At 40.3% G+C, this 22,164-nt stretch overlaps 1 protein-coding gene across 12 annotated transcripts in view; it reads left to right on the forward strand.

Annotated features, from left to right (window-relative positions):
- raph1a (Ras association (RalGDS/AF-6) and pleckstrin homology domains 1a) overlaps positions 1-22,164 on the forward strand; it is a 119,559-nt gene that overhangs the window by 22,752 nt on the left and 74,643 nt on the right. For 3 of the 12 annotated variants that reach the window (XM_051068678.1, XM_051068554.1, XM_051068811.1), the window contains 6 exons: positions 10,485-10,619; positions 11,077-11,185; positions 11,286-11,425; positions 11,629-11,874; positions 12,673-12,825; positions 13,107-13,280. The exons of 3 other annotated variants lie outside the window; for them this stretch is intronic. In XM_051068678.1, coding sequence (XP_050924635.1) covers positions 10,485-10,619; positions 11,077-11,185; positions 11,286-11,425; positions 11,629-11,874; positions 12,673-12,825; positions 13,107-13,280 — 957 coding nt within the window. Of the gene's footprint in view, positions 1-10,484; positions 10,620-11,076; positions 11,186-11,285; positions 11,426-11,628; positions 11,875-12,672; positions 12,826-13,106; positions 13,281-18,460; positions 18,536-22,164 lie in introns of all 12 variants that reach the window. 6 more of the 12 variants (XM_051068571.1, XM_051068568.1, XM_051068570.1 and 3 more) reach the window with 6 other exon arrangements.

The raw sequence follows: 22,164 nt of genomic DNA on the forward strand, positions 1-22,164 counted from the left end.
TTACTTTTGCGGTCTGGTCATTTTAATATACAAGGTGATTGTAGAGTTTACATCCTGTTGCTCTGCAAAAAAAAAAAAAAAAAAAAGTGTAACAAGGGGCAGCCCTAAAATTGACCTTGTGGTACCTTCACATCTCACTTGAGAGTAAAAAAGACTTCAAGTTTGACAGAAATAGTGATTTGATTTATATCATGATATATATATATCAGTATCGACTATATGAAATATCGCTCAGCCCTAATTTACAGTGAAACTTAACCATTGCTTCTTAGAGGAATCATTGAATGTATTTTTTCTCTTTTGCCCAAAACTATCCATAAGACATGGCCACACCACAACATGGCACAGGAAGTTTATGTCCTCCCAAAACAGGTGGTTTACTTGCTGATATATGACTCCTTGTGGGGCTTGTTGGTGTTGAGCTAACCACTAACATGCTTGCAAACCTGGAACAAGCTAATGCTAGTCATATTAATGCCAGAGGCTCTCCAAGCCAGCTAACTTGTTAACAATCAGTTTGTTGGTTTGTTAGCTTTGTTACAATACAGTACAATTATTGCAAACAGTTAATTCAATGCCAAAGTGCTTTGTTGTTGGCCCTTGATACTGGTGACAGCTTTACCTACCCTCTGGCTCCACCCTCAGGATAGATTTCACATTTTATGGCCCCAGTTATGGTGAGGTTCTGGGAATAACAAAGTCGTTGCTTCCTCTTTCCAGCCATCATGTGGGGCTGATCTTAGCTCTGCCACACATGTATCCCCACCTTAACTTTCAGTCTGCTTGTGAATGAGGGCTAATATTTGGGGACACCTGGCAGCAACGGTAACTCTGCCACACCATCTCCATCTCTTTCAATACAACCCTGGTAAATCCATTCAGTTACAGTAGAATCAACTTCCTGCTGCCTCTTGTTTGTTTCTTTTGGAACAAAAATAGAAGTCATTTGTTCTGTCCCTAAATCTGGAACACACCGCTCTGTGTGTGAGTATGTGAGTGTGAGTGTGTGTGTGTATGTGTGTTTGTGTGTGTGTGTTTATCAGAATCACATTACATGGCGGCAGCTGAGTACCCCTGGGATCTGCTGGGTCTGTCCTTGGGGCTCAAGCACACACAATGGGGTATAATTTGGGCCATATCACATTCAGGCTTTCAGAACACATGCCCTACGCATTGTGCATGTGCTTGTGACTCACTTGGCTGTGCATAATAAAACAAAAAGAGGTAGAGACAGAACAGAGCTGCCTGGGATGTGAATAAAATGTAGAACAGTGTTAACAGCTGGGGATAACTACCCATGTGGCTCTGCCATGTGTGTGTGTGTGTGTGTGTGTGTGTACAGTAATATGAGGTATTATATAGCCAAGCAGAGTAAAATAAGAGCACCACAGCGTGTACACTGTCTGCCTCTACCTCCCACTCTTTCTCTGTATTAATCTCCCTTTCTCGAATTGAGAGACAGGGGCAGATGTTGATATGAGGCAGGGAAATGAGAAGGAAATGATGTAATCCTTCCTGCAGGTCTCAGGGGAAGTGATATCATTGTTGCTGGATCAGCAGCCTCGTCCTCTGCTTCCCTTACCTCTCACCATCCCCCTTCCTGTATGATACAAGCTAAACATTTCTGTTCAGTCATACACCTCAGTCATGACACATATAAATGACAAAAAAGCAAAAACTGAAGCAGAGGAAACCTGCTTTTTTGGTTTTTCAGTGAAATTTTCCTTCCTACCATTAAGTTTAAAGTTCTGTAAGTTTTAACAGTGCCTGGACAAATTTGTAATGAGAGGCTTACTTACAGATGGGTCTGTTGGGGTTGAAGCAGTTAAAGGACAGGTTCACAGTTTTTCAAAGTCAGGTGCTGAAACAGGTTTTTCTTGCTGTCATAATTCTTTCTCCTCATACTGGCCATTAAGAAAATCAAGTGGGTGTCTTCCAAAGTTACAGTGATTTTAGTACAAAATTCTCTCTTTGTCCTCAGGAAGGGGGAAAAAAGAGGAAGTTTCACACTAAAAGCCCTCGTTTCAATGTACATATGGGCACCTAATTATTGTTTAAAGAAAAGTGTGAACCTATCTTAACAAAATGTACAAATCTGACCATCTGTAAAAGAGCTGCCCACTTGAATTATATTTGAATCTGCAAGAGGGGCAAGTCAGATGTCAGTCTTATTTATTTATTTGCCTCATCTTGTCTGAAAATTACATACCTGTCAACCTAGCTGTAAAGTAATTCATAAGGTGTGATAGAAAATCTACAGAAACAAGTGTAATCCTGATGCACACTGTCCTGCCGTGTTTATGCAGTGTTGGAGGGTTGCATGTGGCCAGCTGTGCAGATGTATGCCAGACTGTTTTGGCTCACTGTGCCGCCAGTGTGATCAGCTCTTTGGCTAACAGCAGTGCCTTAGCATCAACTGAGGTAGTGTCACATCTGACATTCTGATAATCACAATGATGAAGATGATGGAGATAATGAAATAAAATAAGTTACACCAGTCAATCAGTCATAATTGAAGACCTTTCAAAACAGTAACACTGCCTGAAAACTGCTAAACAACTTCAAGTCAAGGCAACACACAGAGGGTAACTTTCCTATGAAGCTGAGAGTGTCTTAGAACAAGAACTAATTTGTATAGAGCTCTGAATTTGTATACATGCAAATGATGATATGTTTTGAATGTGAACAAAATCCTGAATTTGTTAAACATATTAAAAAGAGGCGTCGACTCAAGGCCATAGGTCAGTGGCAGGTAAATAGTGGGCCAATCCAGCCTCCAACAAAAATACTTACGGTCCCTTACAAGAACTGAAGTTTACACTTTTAAATGATTGAGTAAATAGTCATATCATACAAATTCAACTGTTCTGTTTGGTAGCAAGTACTTCTCAATCGCTCGTCAAATGGCAGCAGCATGGCGAACAGACTGTGGCTGGGGTACGTGGATATTGCCCTTTCCTTTGCGTTCTGCCCCAGTAATCTCACCTCACCCATTTCACTGATGCTCAGTAGATGGGTATTGATGCTGTTCTGGGCACTTCACCAACAGCAAAACCTTCCTGTCCTGGGCCACGAACATCCCCAGTTTGTGATGTTTCCAGTTAGGATGCTTTCTATTGCTCTTCTGTGAAAGTTAACAAGGAGTCTTTGATTTGATGTCCCTCTATAGGAAAACACCTCCTGCAGTTTGTGTGCCCTCAGCTAAATTCAGTTTCCATAAGGACCAATGTCTAACTGGGACATGATTTGTGTCTTTACTGGACATCTGGTCCAGTAAAAATTATGGAACTAAATCCTTGATTCCCATCTTCTTCTGTCCATCATTTAAACCACGTTTGGAATTTTTCATCTTGTTCCCAGTGGCTATAACTATGCAAATAAACAACACACAGTGTACTTGATGGACATCTATTTTTGTCTTTTTGTTTTAGTTTATAAGGATTTGGGTTATTGGTATATTATGCTTATATTTTCAGGGTTGTTTGTTCCTGTGGTTTTAGAGTTCCTCTTATTTTGGACCTGTTTGGACATGGAACATCCTGAAGGTCCAGTCTATGTCTTCCCAGAGCACGACGAGCCAAGCAGAGACTTCCATAATACGCATATGGAAGGGGGACCACCAAAAGAAATGTTTCACTGCAGAATCACTGTCTGACTTGGCAGCCCTTTAGGCCTGACAGTCACACACACACATGCACACACAAACACACACATACAGGCTAGCTCCTCTAATTGATGTCACAGTGTGAATCCTCTGTGGTGAGACACAGAAACACACAAACTGGCACCGTGTGTGGTTTATTTGCCACTTCTAGTTGAGCGTGTAAGATGACTAAACCTGAGATAACATGTTATAGTAAAATACTTTACTCCTGTTTACTTGTTCTCCAGTGTCAGCTGTAATTTAATTCATTGTTGGCACAGGAAACTAATATGAGAAAAACAAGCCAAAAAAAAAAAAAAAAATATATATATATATATATATATATATATATATATATAAAGATTCATAAAAATAAATGAGACCATCACAAAGGGTACAAGTGTGGTAATTGTGCTTTTGATGCTATTGTTTGGACAAATGGGGAACTGAGGATTAGAGGGAAATATGTTCTCATAAATGTAGAATTTTTTGAAATGGTCAGTCTTTTGTTATGTGTTTATATATAGGTGTGTGTATATATGTGTCTGTGTGTGTGTGTGTGTGTGTGTGTGTGTGTGTGTCTGAGACAGAGAGACATCTCAACTTACCGTCTGGACTCACTCATTGCTTCGTTTTTTTCTGGATCTGATTTATAGCTTCGCTTTACAAAAACCCAACAACCAGGCCTAAAAATACTATCCTCTCTCTCTCCCTCTCCTTCTCTCATCCTGATATAGAGTCGTGGGAACAGGCCACACTGAATGTACTCAAAGGGACTTTAAAGCCTTTTCTGTTGTCTTTGGTGGTGTTGTTTTGTTGTGGCAGTAGACTGGTTGAGGCTCCATGTTATGCTATGGGAAACTGGGAGCTGCTCAGTACAGATGCAGTGTGTTGCTCAGGGGCACTACAGCAGCAGATGCTGGTCCAGTCAAGAGGGAGGAGAAACCATTGCAAACAGCGCAGTTTTCTTTTAAGTCTGTTTTTCTGAGCTCTCCACTTGTCTCCTCCCTCTTTTTTTAATCTCCCCTCCTTTCCTCTCCTCTCCCCTGTCTCATTTTGTCTCCTCTCCTCTCCTCTCCTCTCCTCTTCTTATCACCTTTCCCCTTTTTTCCTCTTCTCCCCTCTAGAGTTTTATGTCCCTGGTTGACACAGGGTCCCTGGATGGCCCCTGCGTTTTCCCCCTAAAAATATCCTAATGTAACACTGTACATGCATTAGTCAGTCCTGTTGCCTCTCTGCCAGACAACAGCTGCCTTAACCTCCATATTTAACTCCTTGTGAGGGGTCAGAGGTCAGGTTTTGGAGGTTTAGGCCACTTCCTGTCTGTTCTCTTGGCGTGCAGTGTTTAACAGATGGTTACATTGCTTTGCTTGTTTAAAGCATATTTAGTTTTAAGAATCAGAAAGTGACAAGATCTGTAACCCTGCAGAGTCATTTCTATGTGACTGTGTCTTTAAAGACTCTGTCTTACTGCAGGAAATCAAGAAACTGCTGTAATAAATGTTGTTTTATTGTCTCACTCCCTGTGATTAAATAGAAGAGAGATGAAGTAAAGGATAGGATAGAATACAACAAGGAAAGGAGGAATTAAGTGAAGGAAAGGAGGGAGGGAAAGAGGTGGAAAAAACAGTAATAGGCAAGGCGGGAGGGGGAGAAATTAAGGGAAAGAAAAAATGAAGAGAAGTGGGAGGAATGAAGGATGGGAGTATGATTGCATGGTTTCAGTCTGTCAGACAGGAGGAGTGTGGCTGCAGAAGCAAAGTAATTACTGTTTACTTTTGGATACACACACGCACAACACAAACAGCCCATCACTATGACTTGCTGTCTCAGCTCTGCTTGACAGAGAGCAGAGTTTGACAGAGCGCTGTTTTTAAGATTTTTTCTGGGGGTGTATTCAATGGCACTCTGACGTTCAAGTCAAGAATCTGCAGCTGTGCAGCAACTAGTAAAATAGAGATGAATAAATTAACAATTTTACAATGTCCTTATTTGTTATTCCATACACACTGTTTTTCTGCAGACACCAGTCTGTCCATGGATACATCAAGATGAGCCCTGAAGATAGGTTTCTGATAAGATTCCCTTATCATAACATTTGCAAAAAATAATAAGGACTGACTGTAGTAAATTAGCTTTCTGCAAAACAATAAATTATATGTTTAGGGTACAATATGCTTTGGAAAGTGCCCAGTGCTCTGATGAAAACTTTCAGTTGATTAACTAAAACATGCAAAACCTGCAGGGTAGTCCTGATCCAAAAATGCCCACCCAATACAGAGTATGTTCTTTTCCTATGTCTCCCAGAATGCCATTAGACCACCCTTAGAAAATGTGTGGACACGTACGTACAATAGCTTCTTTGGGGTTCATATAAGGTTTTGTAAACTATTATCCATGACAAACCAATTTGTAACATGTATGTAAAGTGTATATACAAATACACAGTGACATGAGGTAGGAGATATGGAAAAAGTCAAATTGTGATTCTTATTATTAAAGCAACATTATGTAACTATTTTACCTTAAAGTAACAGCTTCAGGATCATTTTGATGATACATTGACTTGTAATAGGGAGGCATTTTGCACCCTGAACGTCTGTTCTTGCACTTTGTAACTTTGGTGAACGGGTATGGTCTCCTGCTAACTGAGCAATTGCCAGTGGCATAAACTGTCTGAATCAGGCCTAGCAAGTTAAAGAGTAATACTGAAGTGTAGATCAGCTAAAAAGACTCAGAAGTCATTAAAAACCAGTCTTCATCTCTGATATCCAGTGAAAGAACTTTGAAAATATCAAGAATTGTAAATAGAGTTAAGTGTGTTTGTTACAGCGACAGTACTTCCTGCTCCAGAAGCTGAGGATATTGAGGAATGTACGCTGTTTTAGTGCGTTTCAGTTTAGTGAGTGAGACTACACAGTCGGAGCTCTGGTCTAGCAATTGATAGGCTTTGTTTTCTATTCATGAAAACCTCTTATCTGCTCAGACTGTGTTAACTACCACTCATGGCTGCAGAGGCCACTGTTCCTCAGCAAAGTTACATTTGTTGCTTTAATGTCATTGAGTCAAATGTTTACTTTCTGTTTGTTTTTGATAAACAATTCTGTAATTGCAGCAAAAAGAATGATCTTAAAGCTAGTAGTAAATGTTTTTTCTGGGCATTTAGGGACATCACGACATGTGTTATGGCCTTTTAACTTGAAACATAATGTATATGGTGAATGACAGACTCTACACAACATTATCCTCCATTTGGAGTCATGTTTATGTCCATGTGATGAGTATTAAGCCCAATATTCCTTCTCTTTTAGCTCTGTGTTTGGTCTCTACCAACTCTTCCTAAATGCTTCACTATGTTCACGAGTTAGCTTCTAACTTTGCCAGCCTGCACTTTGCTTCTGTGCAGGTAATAAACAATGGGTTTTTAGAGACAATGAGCAGTAAATTTGCTGTCTGAAAAAAGTAATATGTGATAATTCTCTGGGGAATGATCACTACCGGTGATCCTTTTCTCATCACACCTGTTTTCCCTGAACTTAAGCCTCATCTGAGGAGTACGGTCTGTTCAGATACAACGTGAAGTGAATTTTCCTCTCATTTGAATTGCTAGAGTAGACTCTGCCCTGCAAGGAAAAAAGGTTCATTTGTTGGCTTGAATTGAACCTTCGCCTGCGTGGAAACAGCAGATTGTTGTACAAGAGCGCAGCTGTGAGAGTTTTCACAACGCTCCTCTAGTCCCTCAGCAGTCCCCAAACCACACACACACACATACACACATACACACATTTAACCTATCCTCCAGTCTAAATGACAGACCTTCTTAACCACAGGGATCTAATTGTAGCACCGTTCCTCAGTATGTGTGTGTGTGTGTGTGTGTGTGTGTGTGTGTGTGTGTGTGTGTGGTGTGTGTGTGTGTGTGTGTGTGGTGTGTTTTTCAAAGTGTTTGTATGTGGGTGTGTGACATTCTGCTCTCTAATCTTGTGTGTGTGTGTGTGTGTGTGTTGGCTAGCAGTCTCTCCCCAGAGAGGGACGGGGGGGGCAACAGCAAAATGGCTACCCAGGAATAGCACGCTGTGCCCTGGGCGACACTCTGGGGTCACCTGGGTGGAGATGTGGACGATAAGGAAAAAGGAGGAGATGAGGGGAGAAGGGAAGGCAGAATAGAGGAGGAAGAACTAGAGAGGATGAGAGGAGCCAGTTGAGGGTATATGTCAAACATCCATCCATTTTCTCAGGGGCAGTCAGGTCGCGGTGGCAGCAGGCTAACCTAGGTAGTCCAGGACCATTTTCCAGGTCCTCCAGGGGGATCCCAACCCAGCTGAGCATTATATTCTAGGTCTACCTCGGGTTCCCTACCGGTTGAACATAGCCTGGAAAACCTCCAGTGGAAGCATATACAGTCTATGAGTGGAAGCCATCCAGGAGTCATTCCTGATGAGGTGCCCAAACCACCTCAACTGGCCTCTTTCAACTCTAACCTGTTTCTAAGGGTTAGCTCATTACAGAGATGAGGAGGATATTCAACTTGTATTTGTGATCTCATTCTTTCTGTCACTACCCAAAGCTCATTGCCATAGGTGAGGGTCAGAACATAGATCGGTCCAGTACAATGCCCTGTGGGGCACGGGTCTAGGTGTGTCTACCCTTGGCTCATGGATTGGCATATGTCAAACATACAAAACCTAATCAAAAAAGAGAGGTTAGCATATGTATATAAGTTAGTATGTTGGAACATGTACACACACATAAAGTACATACGTACAGACAGTGTCTTCAGAAAGTAGTCAAATGTCCTCATTTTTTGCACACTTAATTGTGTTGATTTAATTTTGACAGACTACAACCAAAAATCTATAATGAAATAGTGAAAACTGAGCTTTTCACATCATGTTGACTGGGGACACACATATGATGGTTTCTTTCAACCCAAACATCTGGTCTCACGTGACCATAGAGAAACTAAGAATAATGACCAAAACTAAAGTAAGAGTGGGCTTGGCACATTACTTTTATTGCTTGGAAATCTAAGTTTTTTTAATGAATGATGAAAAAAATTACTTTGTGTCCATTTTACTTGATTTTATTATTAGATAATTCTTTGAAACCATATTACATAATGTGTAGTAAATGTAAATGTTTTCTACTGGTTATCAGCAGAGAGGATAATTCAGCCACTGCTGAGTGTCTTTGTCATGACTCTCTCTCTCTCTCTCTCTGTCTGTCTGTCTGTCTGTCTGTCTGTCTCTCTGTCTGTCTGTCTGTCTGTCTGTCTGTCTGTGTGTGTGTGTGCTGTGTGTGTGTGCGCGCATATGTGTGTCAGTCAGTCACTGAAGTTAATAGTTGTTACATCACATCATTAATCACAGCAGCACTCCCTCCAAAAATGTGTTGACTTGTTCTCATGGTGGTTAATTCCAACACACCCACACACATACATACACACACACACACACACACACACACACACACACACACTGCCTTAATCTTTCATAACCTTTCCCCTGATTTTCACTGTCTTGCTCCTCGTATTCTTTTGTTATAAATCAAGTTTATGATTGTTATGAATATTATTATTTTTAGGCTTTGGAACAAACCACTTGGTCTTCCTGCAAATGGAGTCAAAGGGTTGAAAAGTGAAATAAATTTCTTGACCCTGTTAACATTAGGGTTTTTGAAATAAAAGTCTTTATGTATTATATTTCTAAAAAAAAAAAAAAATACAAGATATTTTTTTCTCAGTACAAAGCCTATATGTCCTCAAAATGTCTAAAATATGCAGAATAACACTCAAAAGGTCAAAAAACAAAACAATGTGGTAGCTGCTGCCTTTACAATACAAAAGTATGGTTAGAGGTAAAGATATACTCTCAATTTTGAGGCGCTCTGTAAATGTTCATGTTGGTCTTTTTGATTTTGGTGTTTGTTGTTATAGAGGTAACATGCCAGTAGCACTTGAAAGGTCAGAAGGTCATGAGAAGTCCATCAGCCTTTTGATTAAGAAGTCCATCAACCTTTTGATTAAGAATATTGACTTTTTGGGAGTTTTTGGGAGTAGTTTTCAATTTAACAGTGATACATGGAAGGATGGACTGACTGACAGTGTCAGTGTTTGACCAAACTTCATTGACACTGGAGATAAAAATGTCTCTTGTATCTCCACTAAGCTATTTATATTGCTTGCTTTCTTAAAATACTACAAATGTCTGAAAAGCCAAAGCTTTCAAATGCATTAAGATATGTTGCGTGCCTTAATTGGAGGGCATGGCATATTTTGGGGACAGTAATTCAATATGTATCCTGTTTGCTTTACTAAAAACAGCTGGACTTCATCTCTTTAAATGTTAATTTGCTTGAGTCATTTTCTGATTCTTTCCGTCTATATTTTCACCAGCTGTGGTGTGTCACAAACAAGCTTTTATTGTCATCTTTCAATTTTTATTACAGCTTTCAAATTTGTCTTAATCTAAGTGCCACAACGCTTTAGAGAGGGTTCAAGAAGCCTTTTTATGTGGATATCCGAAAGCCAAACAATTTCAAGAACATTTGCTCCCAGTGTTGTGCTGTGACCTTTGACCCCCTTATCTTGGTTGCTATAACAATAATAATCAATAATCATTATGAAGAAATTGATGCTCCCTCTGCTGTTAATGTAAGAGAGAGACACACTAGAATCAGAATGTGATATGGAGTGTAGTACAGACTGTTGGCCACTAGGTGGAGCTGAGAGATCATACTCTTGTCTTACAGATGCAGAAGAATTTATCAGTCTTTTTCACCTTTTCTTCCTTTTTCTTCTCTTCTTTTCTCCTTTTCTTTTCCTTGCTTCTTCCCCCCCCAGATGGACCAGTTGTCAGATGAGGAGGTGGAGGTCAGGGAGGAAGAGGAGGAGGAGGAGGAGGACAGCGATAAGGAGGACCAGGATCTGGATAAGATGTTTGGAGCCTGGCTGGGAGAGCTGGACAAACTCACACAGGTACACACACGTGGATATCCCAAGCTGATGTGCAAAAAAAAGATATAGAATATAAGCATGTGTTTATCGTAGATTTTAACCGCACCTTACCTGATCCCTGCCTGTCACAGAAGAATATAGAATACTTGTGAAGTTGTGAAGCTCTTCCACAGTAAAAAAAGTAATGGATTAGTCAAAATGAAGATTGATTTCTTTATTATAAAACTAATCAACACATTGATTGGTAATGGAAATGTTAGTTGAAGCCCTTATTTTGTAAACTAAATTAAAAACTTTTATCCTCTGTACATATCAAGTGAAAGACATGTCAGGCAGATCTCTGCATTGTACACTGGTGTCTTGTGCTTCCATAGAGAATTATTGAACTGCATGCAGGAGTTTAAAAAAACAAAGCTTTGTATTCATACATTTGCATACATACCACACATTCACTGTTGATTTTTCTGTGTCCATTCAGAGTCTAGATGACGGTCGCCCAGAGCAATCTCCGCAGCAGAAAGCTCCCCTCAGACAGGAGACCAACATGGCCAACTTCTCCTACAGATTCTCCATCTACAACATCAATGGTCAGACACAAACAAATACACATACATGAAAACACACACACACTTTAATTCCATAGTGATTTGATCATTTTATCTCATACCCTGGTATCTCTGTCTGCAGAGGCACTGAATCAGGGGGAGAATGTGGATCTGGACGCTCTGATGGCTGATCTCTGCTCCATCGAACAGGAACTCAGCACAATCAACACAAAACCTAACAGTGCTGGTGGCATGGCTCGCCTGGGGCTGACTGACACCAAGGTACACACACACACACACGCATGCACACAAATATCTGTGCAAAACAACAATGAAGAAATCAACATTTGATGTTGAATATAACAAAAGTTAAACTTGGACTTGTTTTCTCAGTAAAATTTTTACTCTTTTTTTGTTGTTGTTCAGAAAAGCTTTGTTTTTTGGAAATATCATCTGTGTGAGTCACTCTTTCTGTTCGTCTCCAGGTTCGTCAAAAGCCTCCAGCAGGGCGCAGTGGCAGGCAACAGCCAGCAGGCAGCGGTGGTGGTGGTGGTGGTAGTAGCAGCAGCAACAGTGTTAGCGGTGGGGGGGGCAGCAGCGGGGCAAGCAGTAGCAGCAGCAGCACCAGGGCGTCGCCGGCTGGCACTATCAGAGCTCCCACCGGGCATCATGGGAGACCGGCACTGGCCTCTAACTTCAGTCTGGATGACATCACCTCCCAGCTGGAGAAGGTGTGTACAAGTGTGGGAATTTATTTTTGAACAAATAAAAGCCAAAATAAATAATCTGAGTAAAATCTGTGGACATACTATATACTGTGTCATTATACAGTAGTGTCAAGGTATTTGTACAACTTATATTCTCCAATTTGTAAAGACAGCAGTGATTGGCCTAATGGGTGCCGCATAAAAAGAAGTCAAATTACAGAGTAATCTGAAGTAGCCAAACAGGCTCACAAAAGTCTGGACAAATTCAAGATAAAAGGGACAGAAACACAGTGTGCTCTCTTGATACAGCAAACCAATAGAAATAGGTCAGAGTGACCTGGAGGCAGAGTCTTGTGTGGTCCTCAGCAAAGAAGGAAACTTGTTTCACTGTTTTTGTGGTTGAACAATAGATTTCCTCCCAAATGTGGGGTCAGAATCATGCTGCAGCCTTTTGGAGAAAACAGTGGCATATTGAAACATTGCAGTGTTCCAAACAGTCATCTAAGCACCAAGGGCCAACATGTGCCCAGTTAAACACATTTCAAAACCAATTCTGTCGCTATTCACTGAGTGAGGAGGATTCAAATACATGGAGTTATACAGTTACCACCAAGGTCTTACAACAAGGCCTTCAATATACTGCAGTTTTTATTATAATAGAAATTAAACTGGTATACACATAAACATGGCAGCATATGCTGGGTCTTGGTAACACTGAACACAACCTAGAAGTGCAGGCTGCCCAAGTATTGGATGGATGGATTATGAGACAATGGTTATGATCCCCTCCCATCTTCTGTCCTCTATTTCTGCTACCCCCAGGCGTCTCTCAGTATGGACGAAGCTGCACGTCAAACGTCCTCCCACTCTCTCAGCTCCGCCTCCACCTATACATCAGCCACGATGCGGCGGCCCGGATCCTCTCAGCGTCAGCATCGACGTACAGGATCAGTTGGCACAGTCAGCGAACATGAGGTAGACTAAGCTTCAGTCAAATCTTTTAAATGTCAAGTTTAGTTACTGTACATCACCCAAAATCACAAGTCTGACACAGAGAGCTTCAAAAAAGCCTCTATCCACTGACCCTTGATTTGTTGGACAAAACGTAATTGTATTTCAACTATGCACAAAACAAGTCAATATTTTGAGCTTATCAACTTAACATCACTAATTTCTAAAGTCTCCATCAGACTTTTGGTGTTTCCAGGTTTCTAACCCACAATGTCTCTTATCTTTTTCTTGTTGCACCACTTCAGGTGCACTCAATTGTCCACTCCTCACGCTCCTCCGTCACCTCTGCATCGGGGGTCTCTGTTAACTCTGCTTCATCCATGGATTCACTGGACAGTGTTCTCCGCTCCAGTGAATTGGATGGTCAGCAGTCCTCAGTTCAAGCTGAAGGAGGAAGCCAAGGTCATCACAGCACAGAGGTATGAGCCAAATCAGTGAATGAATGATTTGTGTGTTTGGCTGAGCCTCATCTTAAGGGAATTAAACATTTCCAGGACTGGCACTATAGTGGAAGTCAACTGAAGAAAACATCTATAACAAACACATCAGCAAAAATCCGTGTCTATATGTATCTTAGAAAACTTAGAAACATACGTTTTTCCCAATAGAGGTTACTGCTTTCTGTATCTGTCCTCTACCTCGACTTAGACTCAGTTTACAGTATATTAGGTACACCAAAAGCTAAACGATTCAACAGCTCCACAAAAAGCAGCTGAATATACAATCTACTAACTATCCCACAGTTTCATGGAGCAAACACACTTAATGCGTGTTGTTGCATTTCTCAACAAGATATATCCGTTAACCTGATAGCCAGAAACATTAACTTGCTAGCAGATGCTGTGGGTATTGATCTTAAGTAGTCATTAAACACAAAAAACCTGAGATGGATTGACAGAAACAGGCAGAACTAACAATAAGTCTCCTTCAGATAGAAATAATCCTGCTAATGTTGACCTAAGACTGCCATCGCAACAATATACGTCAATGCTAATTTAATTGTCAGGCTTTTAGCAGCAAGACTGATGGTGCTTTAGCTGGATCTACCTCACTAACACCTGTCCGTTGGCTGGGATTATGCTGAGTCTGCTATCGTTTCAAGCAGATTATGGAGAAATTATGTGCAGCAGCTGGTAGCTGCATTTAAAACATGGGGAAAATTATTAGCATACATAAAGTTTTAGAATAGGTGATGCAAAGGGAAAGAAGGTAAAGGACCATGTGCTTTACATTTTGCATCAGAAATCCATCACAATGAGCTATTGTCCAAGTGATGTCTTGTGGGGTTGTAATGCAGTGCATACATTTTAAAATCAATCAGCATTTCACAATCAGAAAATTATGTAACATCTCAAATTTCCAAAGAGAGATATCATCAACTTTTAGGGTCTTTTCTTAGGTCTCTATCTTTCCCACACATTACTTGACCAATACTTTTTATCTGTAAATCAGTCATGTTGTTTCCCAGAGCTACAAATCAAGAGCAGGATTTCTCCAACAGTTCATCCCTCCTTGCTCTTGAGTTTTTTTTTTTTATAGTCTAGGTTGTTTTAGCAGCAGTGGTTTGTGTTGGTGCTGACAGTTTCTGCTGCTTCAGGCTGTGTCCTTGCTTCTTTTATGATCAAAACTGCTCAGTTTTTCTGTTCCATAATAGACTGAAAAGAAAAGTGTGGTCATAATCTCGCCTGAATCACCTACGTAGTCAGATGTGAGCGATTCACAGCCGTGCCAGCAAAATGTGAACAGGATAGAAGGCCAAAAAGAGCTCCTAAACCTTATAAAGATTGGATTTTGCCATGCATTTTTACATTTCACAAGGCTTTTTTCAGCCTCAATCCCTCTTTTATTTCTGACCCTGGGGGCTGCTGAGGGAATTTAACCCCAAACCTTGTCATTGTTAGTGCCATGCTCAACTGAAAAAAAGACACCCAATGAGCTGCATTACCAACACAAACCCTGTTCAGTGAGCAGGAAACTGGGTTAGCGCTCTAATTCTCCAGTGCATGCACAGATAATACGGCAAATCTGAGAGACCAGCATTGGAGAGAAGGGGAGAGAGAGGAGGAGTGAAGGAATGAATAAAATTAGAATAATGAGATGAGAGGCCAGAGTGAGTCAGCAAATGACTATAGATGATAAAGGAATTAAAGGATGATGGGAACTAAAGGGCAGACACAGAAAGAAGCAAAGAGTGATGCTTATAAAAGGAAAAGAAAGAGAGCAACAGAGAAGGAGAGAGGAAACAAAAAGAGGAGGATAAGATGTGCTGTGTTTTCACTCAGTGCTGTTCCCTTGAGTCCTGCTCATTAGAAACTGGGACTGCTGCAGTTTGAATCACGCTCACCCTGAGTTTCTATTAAGGGCAGTAAAAATAACAAAGTTTTAGGTCTCACTAAATCCCCATTGAATTGTTATGGGACTCAGCTGGCCCTCCCATAAAGGAGGGATAATGTATAAAGGATAAAGTGGCACCCAGTATCCTCTGCCTTTTAAAATAATGCTGTGGGATCTCATCCAACTCTCAGTAAGAAGGCAACTGAGTGTATTTCTCATGTAGCTTTTTCTTTAGGGTGAGACACTTGTTAATCAAGCAGCCTCTTTTAATGGAATGGAATAGAGTAATGGAATAGAGATTTTAAATGAGGAACTCCTTCAATTAAGCCTGCAGATGCCCCTACTGCAAACACATCCTGTGCTATTTTCCTGAGAAGTGTCTGTGGGTGTACGAAGCTAATGATGTAATCACAACTCCTCTTGTTGGTGTTTTGCAAGGTACCTTTGTTGCAGGTTGTAGCACCTAATCCACCCACCTAACCTGTAATCTAATTCTAGTCTGTGGCTGGTAACAGCAGTAACTTTAAGCATTAAAGTAGTATGATTTATTATAATTATATTTATGCAGATCTTAAATGAGTTGTTTTTGAATTGATAGCCATCCATCCATGCATCCATTTTTTTTCTGTTGCTTACTTAGGGCATGATTAAAGATATTATTAGGAGTTATTGCCATTTATGTAAATATAAATAAGACTTATTTTCTTACTTTGACCAGTGTGACTGTGAAACAGGTATTAAATTCCACTCTACATGGTTTTAAAAATGCCTTAAAAACTCTTAAATTTAATTTGAACCCTACCAACTACAGCATGTTGGCAAATAAATGAAAATGTATTTGTTTTTCAACAAGAACAGGCTCCACAAGTCCACGATTTGAAGCAAAATATGTGCACATCTCAACATAAAGGTAAATAAGATACAGCAGATACTGAATTTTGACTGCACACAAAGTGTAATCTCTAGTCCATTAGTTAGGCTTATTTACACAGATTGAACATTGCTAACCACAAAGATGCATACAAAGAGTCGTCCAATGTACAGTTGCATATAGCAGCTCTCTCTCCTTGATTACTGTGTCCTAGAGGGGAACTCACACACATGCACACACACACGTACACTTGGATGTGGTTGGTCAGGGAAAAGCTGGTTGTAATTGTGTGTGTGTGTGTGTGTGTGTGTGTGTGTGTGTGTGTGTATTTGTACATGTATGTGTGATTGACCTAAATATTATTTTTAATCTGTGGTTATCATGAGAGAACTAATGCTTTCTATAAAATGGTTTCTAGTGATTGAAGCGCACACAACATTCTCAGGATTAATAAACATGAGAACAGATAGTGTGTTAGTGTCTGAAAATCAGATGTAATTTATGTTTGTCTTTTTTTTTCTTTTTTTCACAACACTAAATGGATGTCAGATTTCAACAATATCTCTCTGATGACATTAAATTAAACAGTCAACGGAATATGTAATTTGAGAAAGTGGATATTTTTATTCCAAAATAAAAATACAGCTAAATATACGGGTGTATCAGAAATTTGATCCGTAAAGCAAACTGGAATTGGATTCTATAAAAAGACTCAAATCTACTGGACTTCAGTCTGCTGAGTAGGAATCTGCTAAAGATGAACCGGTGACTCACGGAACTGCTGCATGTGCATGTACTGTGTATAGGATTATATAAAGCTCTCTGAGCCACAGATTTGGCCTGTGTCTGTCTGTGGAGTTCACATTGTCAGTAAATATGAGTAATGTAGTAAATAATTTAGCAAATAAATAATTAATTAAAATCTGTCTGGTACCCTGTTGGCCTGGAGTTGGAATCCTGTTTGTGTACGCCTGGTTAGCTCTCCACTCCACCAAAAAAGCCGAAAGCAGTAGTGACTCTATACTTGTTTATACTTGAATTACTTAACCTTTATTTCCCAAAGAAATATAAACAGGGCTCCAGTTCACTTTAGTTTTCAGTTTGAAGCATAATGAGACTTCAGACTTCCCTTGGTAACCCTAACCTATATCCCCACTGGATTTATCAGCATGCATTTTATTACGTAAACGGCATAATTTGACGCTGAGTGACAGCGGCACCCTTGATTCTCAAGGCACCCCAGCTGCCATTTTGGGAACCACTGGTTTAGGGTAGTGCCTTCCAGGTATCTCCACCAGTTAAATTGAAGTTTAATAACAGAAAATGTCTCATCAAACATAAAGGTCAGTTTTGGTGTCATTCCCTCAAAAGACTGCAGACACCCTTTTAGAAATGTTATTTTAGATCAACATTCAACCACTGTACAGGTAGAAGAGAGTAGAAAAGGTATTGAGAGCAATTTCTATTCCTACAAGAACAGAAAGTATGCAGAATGTAGTGCAGCAGCTTCACAAAGCTAGGTTTGAAGCAAGTGGCAAGCATCACAATGCATGGTAAAATAGTTTTGATAATGGCCACTGGATCCCAAGAAAAAATATCTAAAGATGATTACAAAACCTGACACTTCTTCAGTCAAATGTTTAATTTAATTTAAAAGAAGTGTGTTTGAGAACATGTTTGCTTTGATAAAATTATCACATCTAGCTGTGGTGGTTGCCCTTTGTGTGTCCAATCTCAGCTCCACCCAGGTTCCATCCCTTTTGGTCAAATTAGGTTTTCGAGATCCAGTATGGCAGCAAGCACTGAAACCATATTTCAGGCTTTGAAAAGTCCCTTCAGAGACCTCTGGGTGACACACAGATTAGATGAAGCTAGATCAGAGAGGTCACAGATCTGATGGAAGTTTTAGATTTCAAATTTGAGTTACCTTTTCCTCTCTAGAATGAGCAGGTTAATTGAAGTTGAAAAATAAAATTAAAGCAGCGCATCACAAAATAACTGCTTGAGTGTGTAAAACATCACAGACTGATGATAAACAGCAGTCTTACAGGATCAGATTGATTTTCTGCCTGAGGAGCCTTCCTGATCTTACTTGAATATTTGAATATAATATATTTGAATATAAGCTTTAAGCTTTATATGATTGTTTAGTTAATGTGTCTTAACATTTCCTTTCCCAGTCTACCTACTGTATACAATTGCTGTAAAGTGTTTATTATGTGTACAGCTCTTTGCAGGTTTCATTCCAACTACTTTACCAATGATGCTGATGTTTTTCTGCTGCTGACCTCTGCTTCATCACACAGCTTTCTGCTAAACTGTCAACTCCAATCAATCAAAACAGCCAATTAACTTACTGGGACTCTCTCTCTCTCTCTCTCTCTTTCTTTAAAGCACTCCTATCTGGACAGGGAAACCTCTCTGATTCTGAGAAACATAGCAGGAAAACCTACCCACCTGCTGACCAAGGTGACACCCCATTCTATACTGCATGCCCCCCTCCCCACATCTCTTGCATGACAACATTCCCCTTTGTGCATGCATGGTCTTTAACTTTGGACGACGTAGCAATGGTCATGGCCACCACGCATTGCCTACTCCTCCTCTTTCCACATTTATGTTTTTACCCTCTTCCCCTCTGTAGTATTGAAGACAGGTCAGTTGTGTGTGTGGTCATGTTATGCGCCATGAGTGTCCTGCTTGGCTGCAGTATACTGCTGTATATTCCCAAAGCTTTACAGAGGCTGCAATACACTTGGGTGTCCCCAAGTTCCTTAAATTTCAATTTAAAATATGGACATATAATACTTTATAGTTTTATATTTATTAATAAGAAATTAAGAACCAGCAATGTTTTACCTTACCAGTTTTGGAGGGGGTATTTGTAAGTTTTGCTATCGCTAAATAGTCAACAGCTGTTTACTTACCCACTGAGAAAAAACATTGTAAGTTCAGCATCAGACTTTATTCCTTTACTCACCAAGAGCTGTCTCTAGCTGTGGAAAGCAATGACAATCTATCAGCTTCTAGTTGTATCACTTCTTTTTTTCTACTCAAGTTAGTATGCTGCCAGCTAGCCCTGGCCCAGCCCACCTGTCTTGTTACTTTCCGATAGCAACTCACTGTAGTGTCCAGACTGTGCTGAAGATACATTGCAAAGCACAGAGTGTTGCCATCAGCAGTTCATTATAATGGATTTTACAATTAGTAAAGTTACTCAAAAAAAGGACAAAGATATACTGGCACACCTGATATTTGTTAGCTGATGTCTCTATTTCACCTCAGCTTGCTCATGATTGTGGCTTTAAAGTAAAACTGAAAGCTTCAAAGAACTGCCACCGTGCCTTGATCCCTTTTTGGAATAACTTTACTCTGATGTGTCAATGATTGATGTGTTGAATGACAATGACATAAATGAAGATTTGGAAAATATGAACACATAATAATCAAGCTTGTCGTCAAACAGTGGAAAAGACCATCAATTGACTGCCATTACAAGTTGAGTCTCCATTCTGTAAAGCTTTGTGAGTAATGGCCATTACTGTGTTCACATGTGCATTTGTGGGGAGAAAATATTCCTTGTCTAAGCAGCGGTATGTGTCACTTCACAATACCGTTCTTGCACCTTACACAGCACCTCTTTGGTTCTTTCTCTCTCCGGTTTGCTGTTGAAGTTTGTTACATTGACGACAGAGTTTGATTTGTTATCAGTCAAATCTGCAGTCTGAAAGCAAAGGTCATTTTTGCCTTTATTCTGTGAAGTTTTGATTCATTGAATGTTAAGAAAAGGCATGAATGAAAGTAAGCTGCTTCTGAGTGCATGTGTATCGTGTGAGATATCTGATGGTTTCATTGCTGTCATGTGCTGGTGGAGGACAGGACTGAAGAGTCTTTCAAAGATGCAGTCACACAGGAGTCTTTTGTAAATGCAGAAGCGAGTATTTACCAAAAGTTATGCCTGTATGCCTGCAGTCACAGTGGTCTTGCCCCTAATTGGGCTTTAGAGAGATAAGGTGCCAGTGACGGAAGGCACCAGACTCCAAACAGACAAAGTAGTTTCAGCAATATGCAAAACAGTCACTTTGCAAACAGTAAAGCTGCTAAAACCCTTCCTGTGTGATTGTGCTGTAAGACTGCTTCAGCAACCTGTACTGAAATGTCTGGGACTGCTAGGATTCCATACACATGTTAAAGAAAGCACAGGTAAGTGAGACAGTTCACACTTCTGTGTCTATTATTTAAAAAAATACAAAAAAGTTAGCGTGTTATTAGATAGAGAAATTATGCACCAATTCTCTGCCTTTGTTCTTTTTCTGTGATGTCAAGCCATGAGTCCTGGTCTGTTCTACTTTTTTTTCTTTTGTTTTTTTGCCCTTTTTATCCCTGAAGGGACATGTAGCTGCCTGGATATCAGATACATAGTAGTAGCTGCCAATTAATTCTTCTATCAGTTCTCCCAAGAATCTTAAGTTAAGTTCAGAGCATGCAGGTATAACCTTAGAAGAAGTTGTTAAGCAGCCTTGGTCAGGTTCTGTTGGGTAAGGAGTGCTTGGAGCTCAGCCAGTTGCAGTAATGGAGCTTAGTAGATGAGCTTGGTGATAGCTAACACTGATCAATACAGATAATGGGACTAGCTACTACTCTAATTAGGGCCCGAGCAACGAGTTGCGTGGGCCCAACGGGGCCATGCAACGAGTTGCAAGGACCCTCTTGTTTTCGTTCGGTTTATTATTAGGGCCCGAGCAACGAGTTGCGTGGGCCCAACGGGGCCATGCAACGAGTTGCAAGGACCCTCTTGTTTTCGGTCTGTTTATTAGGGCCCGAGCAACGAGTTGCGTGGGCCCAACGGGGCCATGCAACGAGTTGCAAGGACCCTCTTGTTTTCGGTCTGTTTATTATTATTATTATTATTATTATTATTATTATTATTATTTTTTTTCTTCTTTTTCCGCCTCTTAGATCGGCTTTTTGAGGGCCTTAACATGCGTGAAAACTTACCAAAATTTGCAGACGCGTCAGGCACGGCGAAAAATTTAATAATTTAGGGGTCTTGAGCATGGGCGTGGTAAAATGCCCTCGGTAGCGCCACCTACATTTTTAAACGGAACAGCCCCTCAAGCCCGTTGCGCCTAAAAATCTGAAAATCTGCACACATATGTAACATCCCATGACGCACCAAAAAGTCTCTTGGAGCCATATTCTAAACCCAACAGAAAGTATTTTTATTTTGACCGGAAGGTGAAAAAATTGTGTGTTTTTGGCCATTTCCAGGGGTCGCTTGAACGCGAACTAGTCCTAGACGCATTATCCGATTGACTTCAAAACTTAATAGTATGTTCTTAAGACATAGACGATGTTAAATTGCGGCAGATTTTGAGTTTTTGTTGAAGGGCGTGGAAGTTATGGCCCCTCAAAGTTCGATTACTCGCCACGAAACAGGAAGTTGCTTTATTTTTGCTATATTTCGGCCATACTTTGTCCAAACTGCATCAAACTTTACAGGATTGTTAATGGTACCTATCTGCACACATCCATATGTCAATATTCATACAATTGTTGTAGCGCCACCTATTTATAGCAGGAAATGACATATTTTATAGTGTGATGTCCAGTTTCTAGACGGGTGACCAGATTCACTTCAAATGTTGTCAGCCCCTCCTTGACAATTTTTGGAAGAAGTCCTCCGAAAATTGTGAGTTTGGGTCGAAGCGTGTGCCGGTTCTGGCCCGTCAAAGTTCGGAAACCCAACTTCCTGTTTGAAACCTCAGATTTTGGGGTAACTTCCTGTTGCGACTCTCTACTTTATCCTACAGATGGAGCCATTGTATTACTCTTTGATGGGTTTTTGGAAGGGGGTCTCTGTGTGTGTGTGTCTGTGTGTGTGTGTTTGAGGGGGGAGGGGAAGAGGAGTTGATTGAGTCTGTGAGAAGCTGCCACAGGGAGGTTACAGTCAGGAGAGCCAAGAGCTGTCACAGATGATGAGCTCTGAAAAATATTATCACAGAAAATAATTAGCATAAAAGCTTTTATTTTAAATTTGTTGCAACAAATTCAGGTTTCTTACAGCATTTTCCTTATTGAAAACTAAATTCTACCTG

Source organism: Lates calcarifer, linkage group LG1, assembly GCF_001640805.2.
Source record: "Lates calcarifer isolate ASB-BC8 linkage group LG1, TLL_Latcal_v3, whole genome shotgun sequence".
Taxonomy (NCBI): Eukaryota; Metazoa; Chordata; class Actinopteri; family Centropomidae; genus Lates; species Lates calcarifer.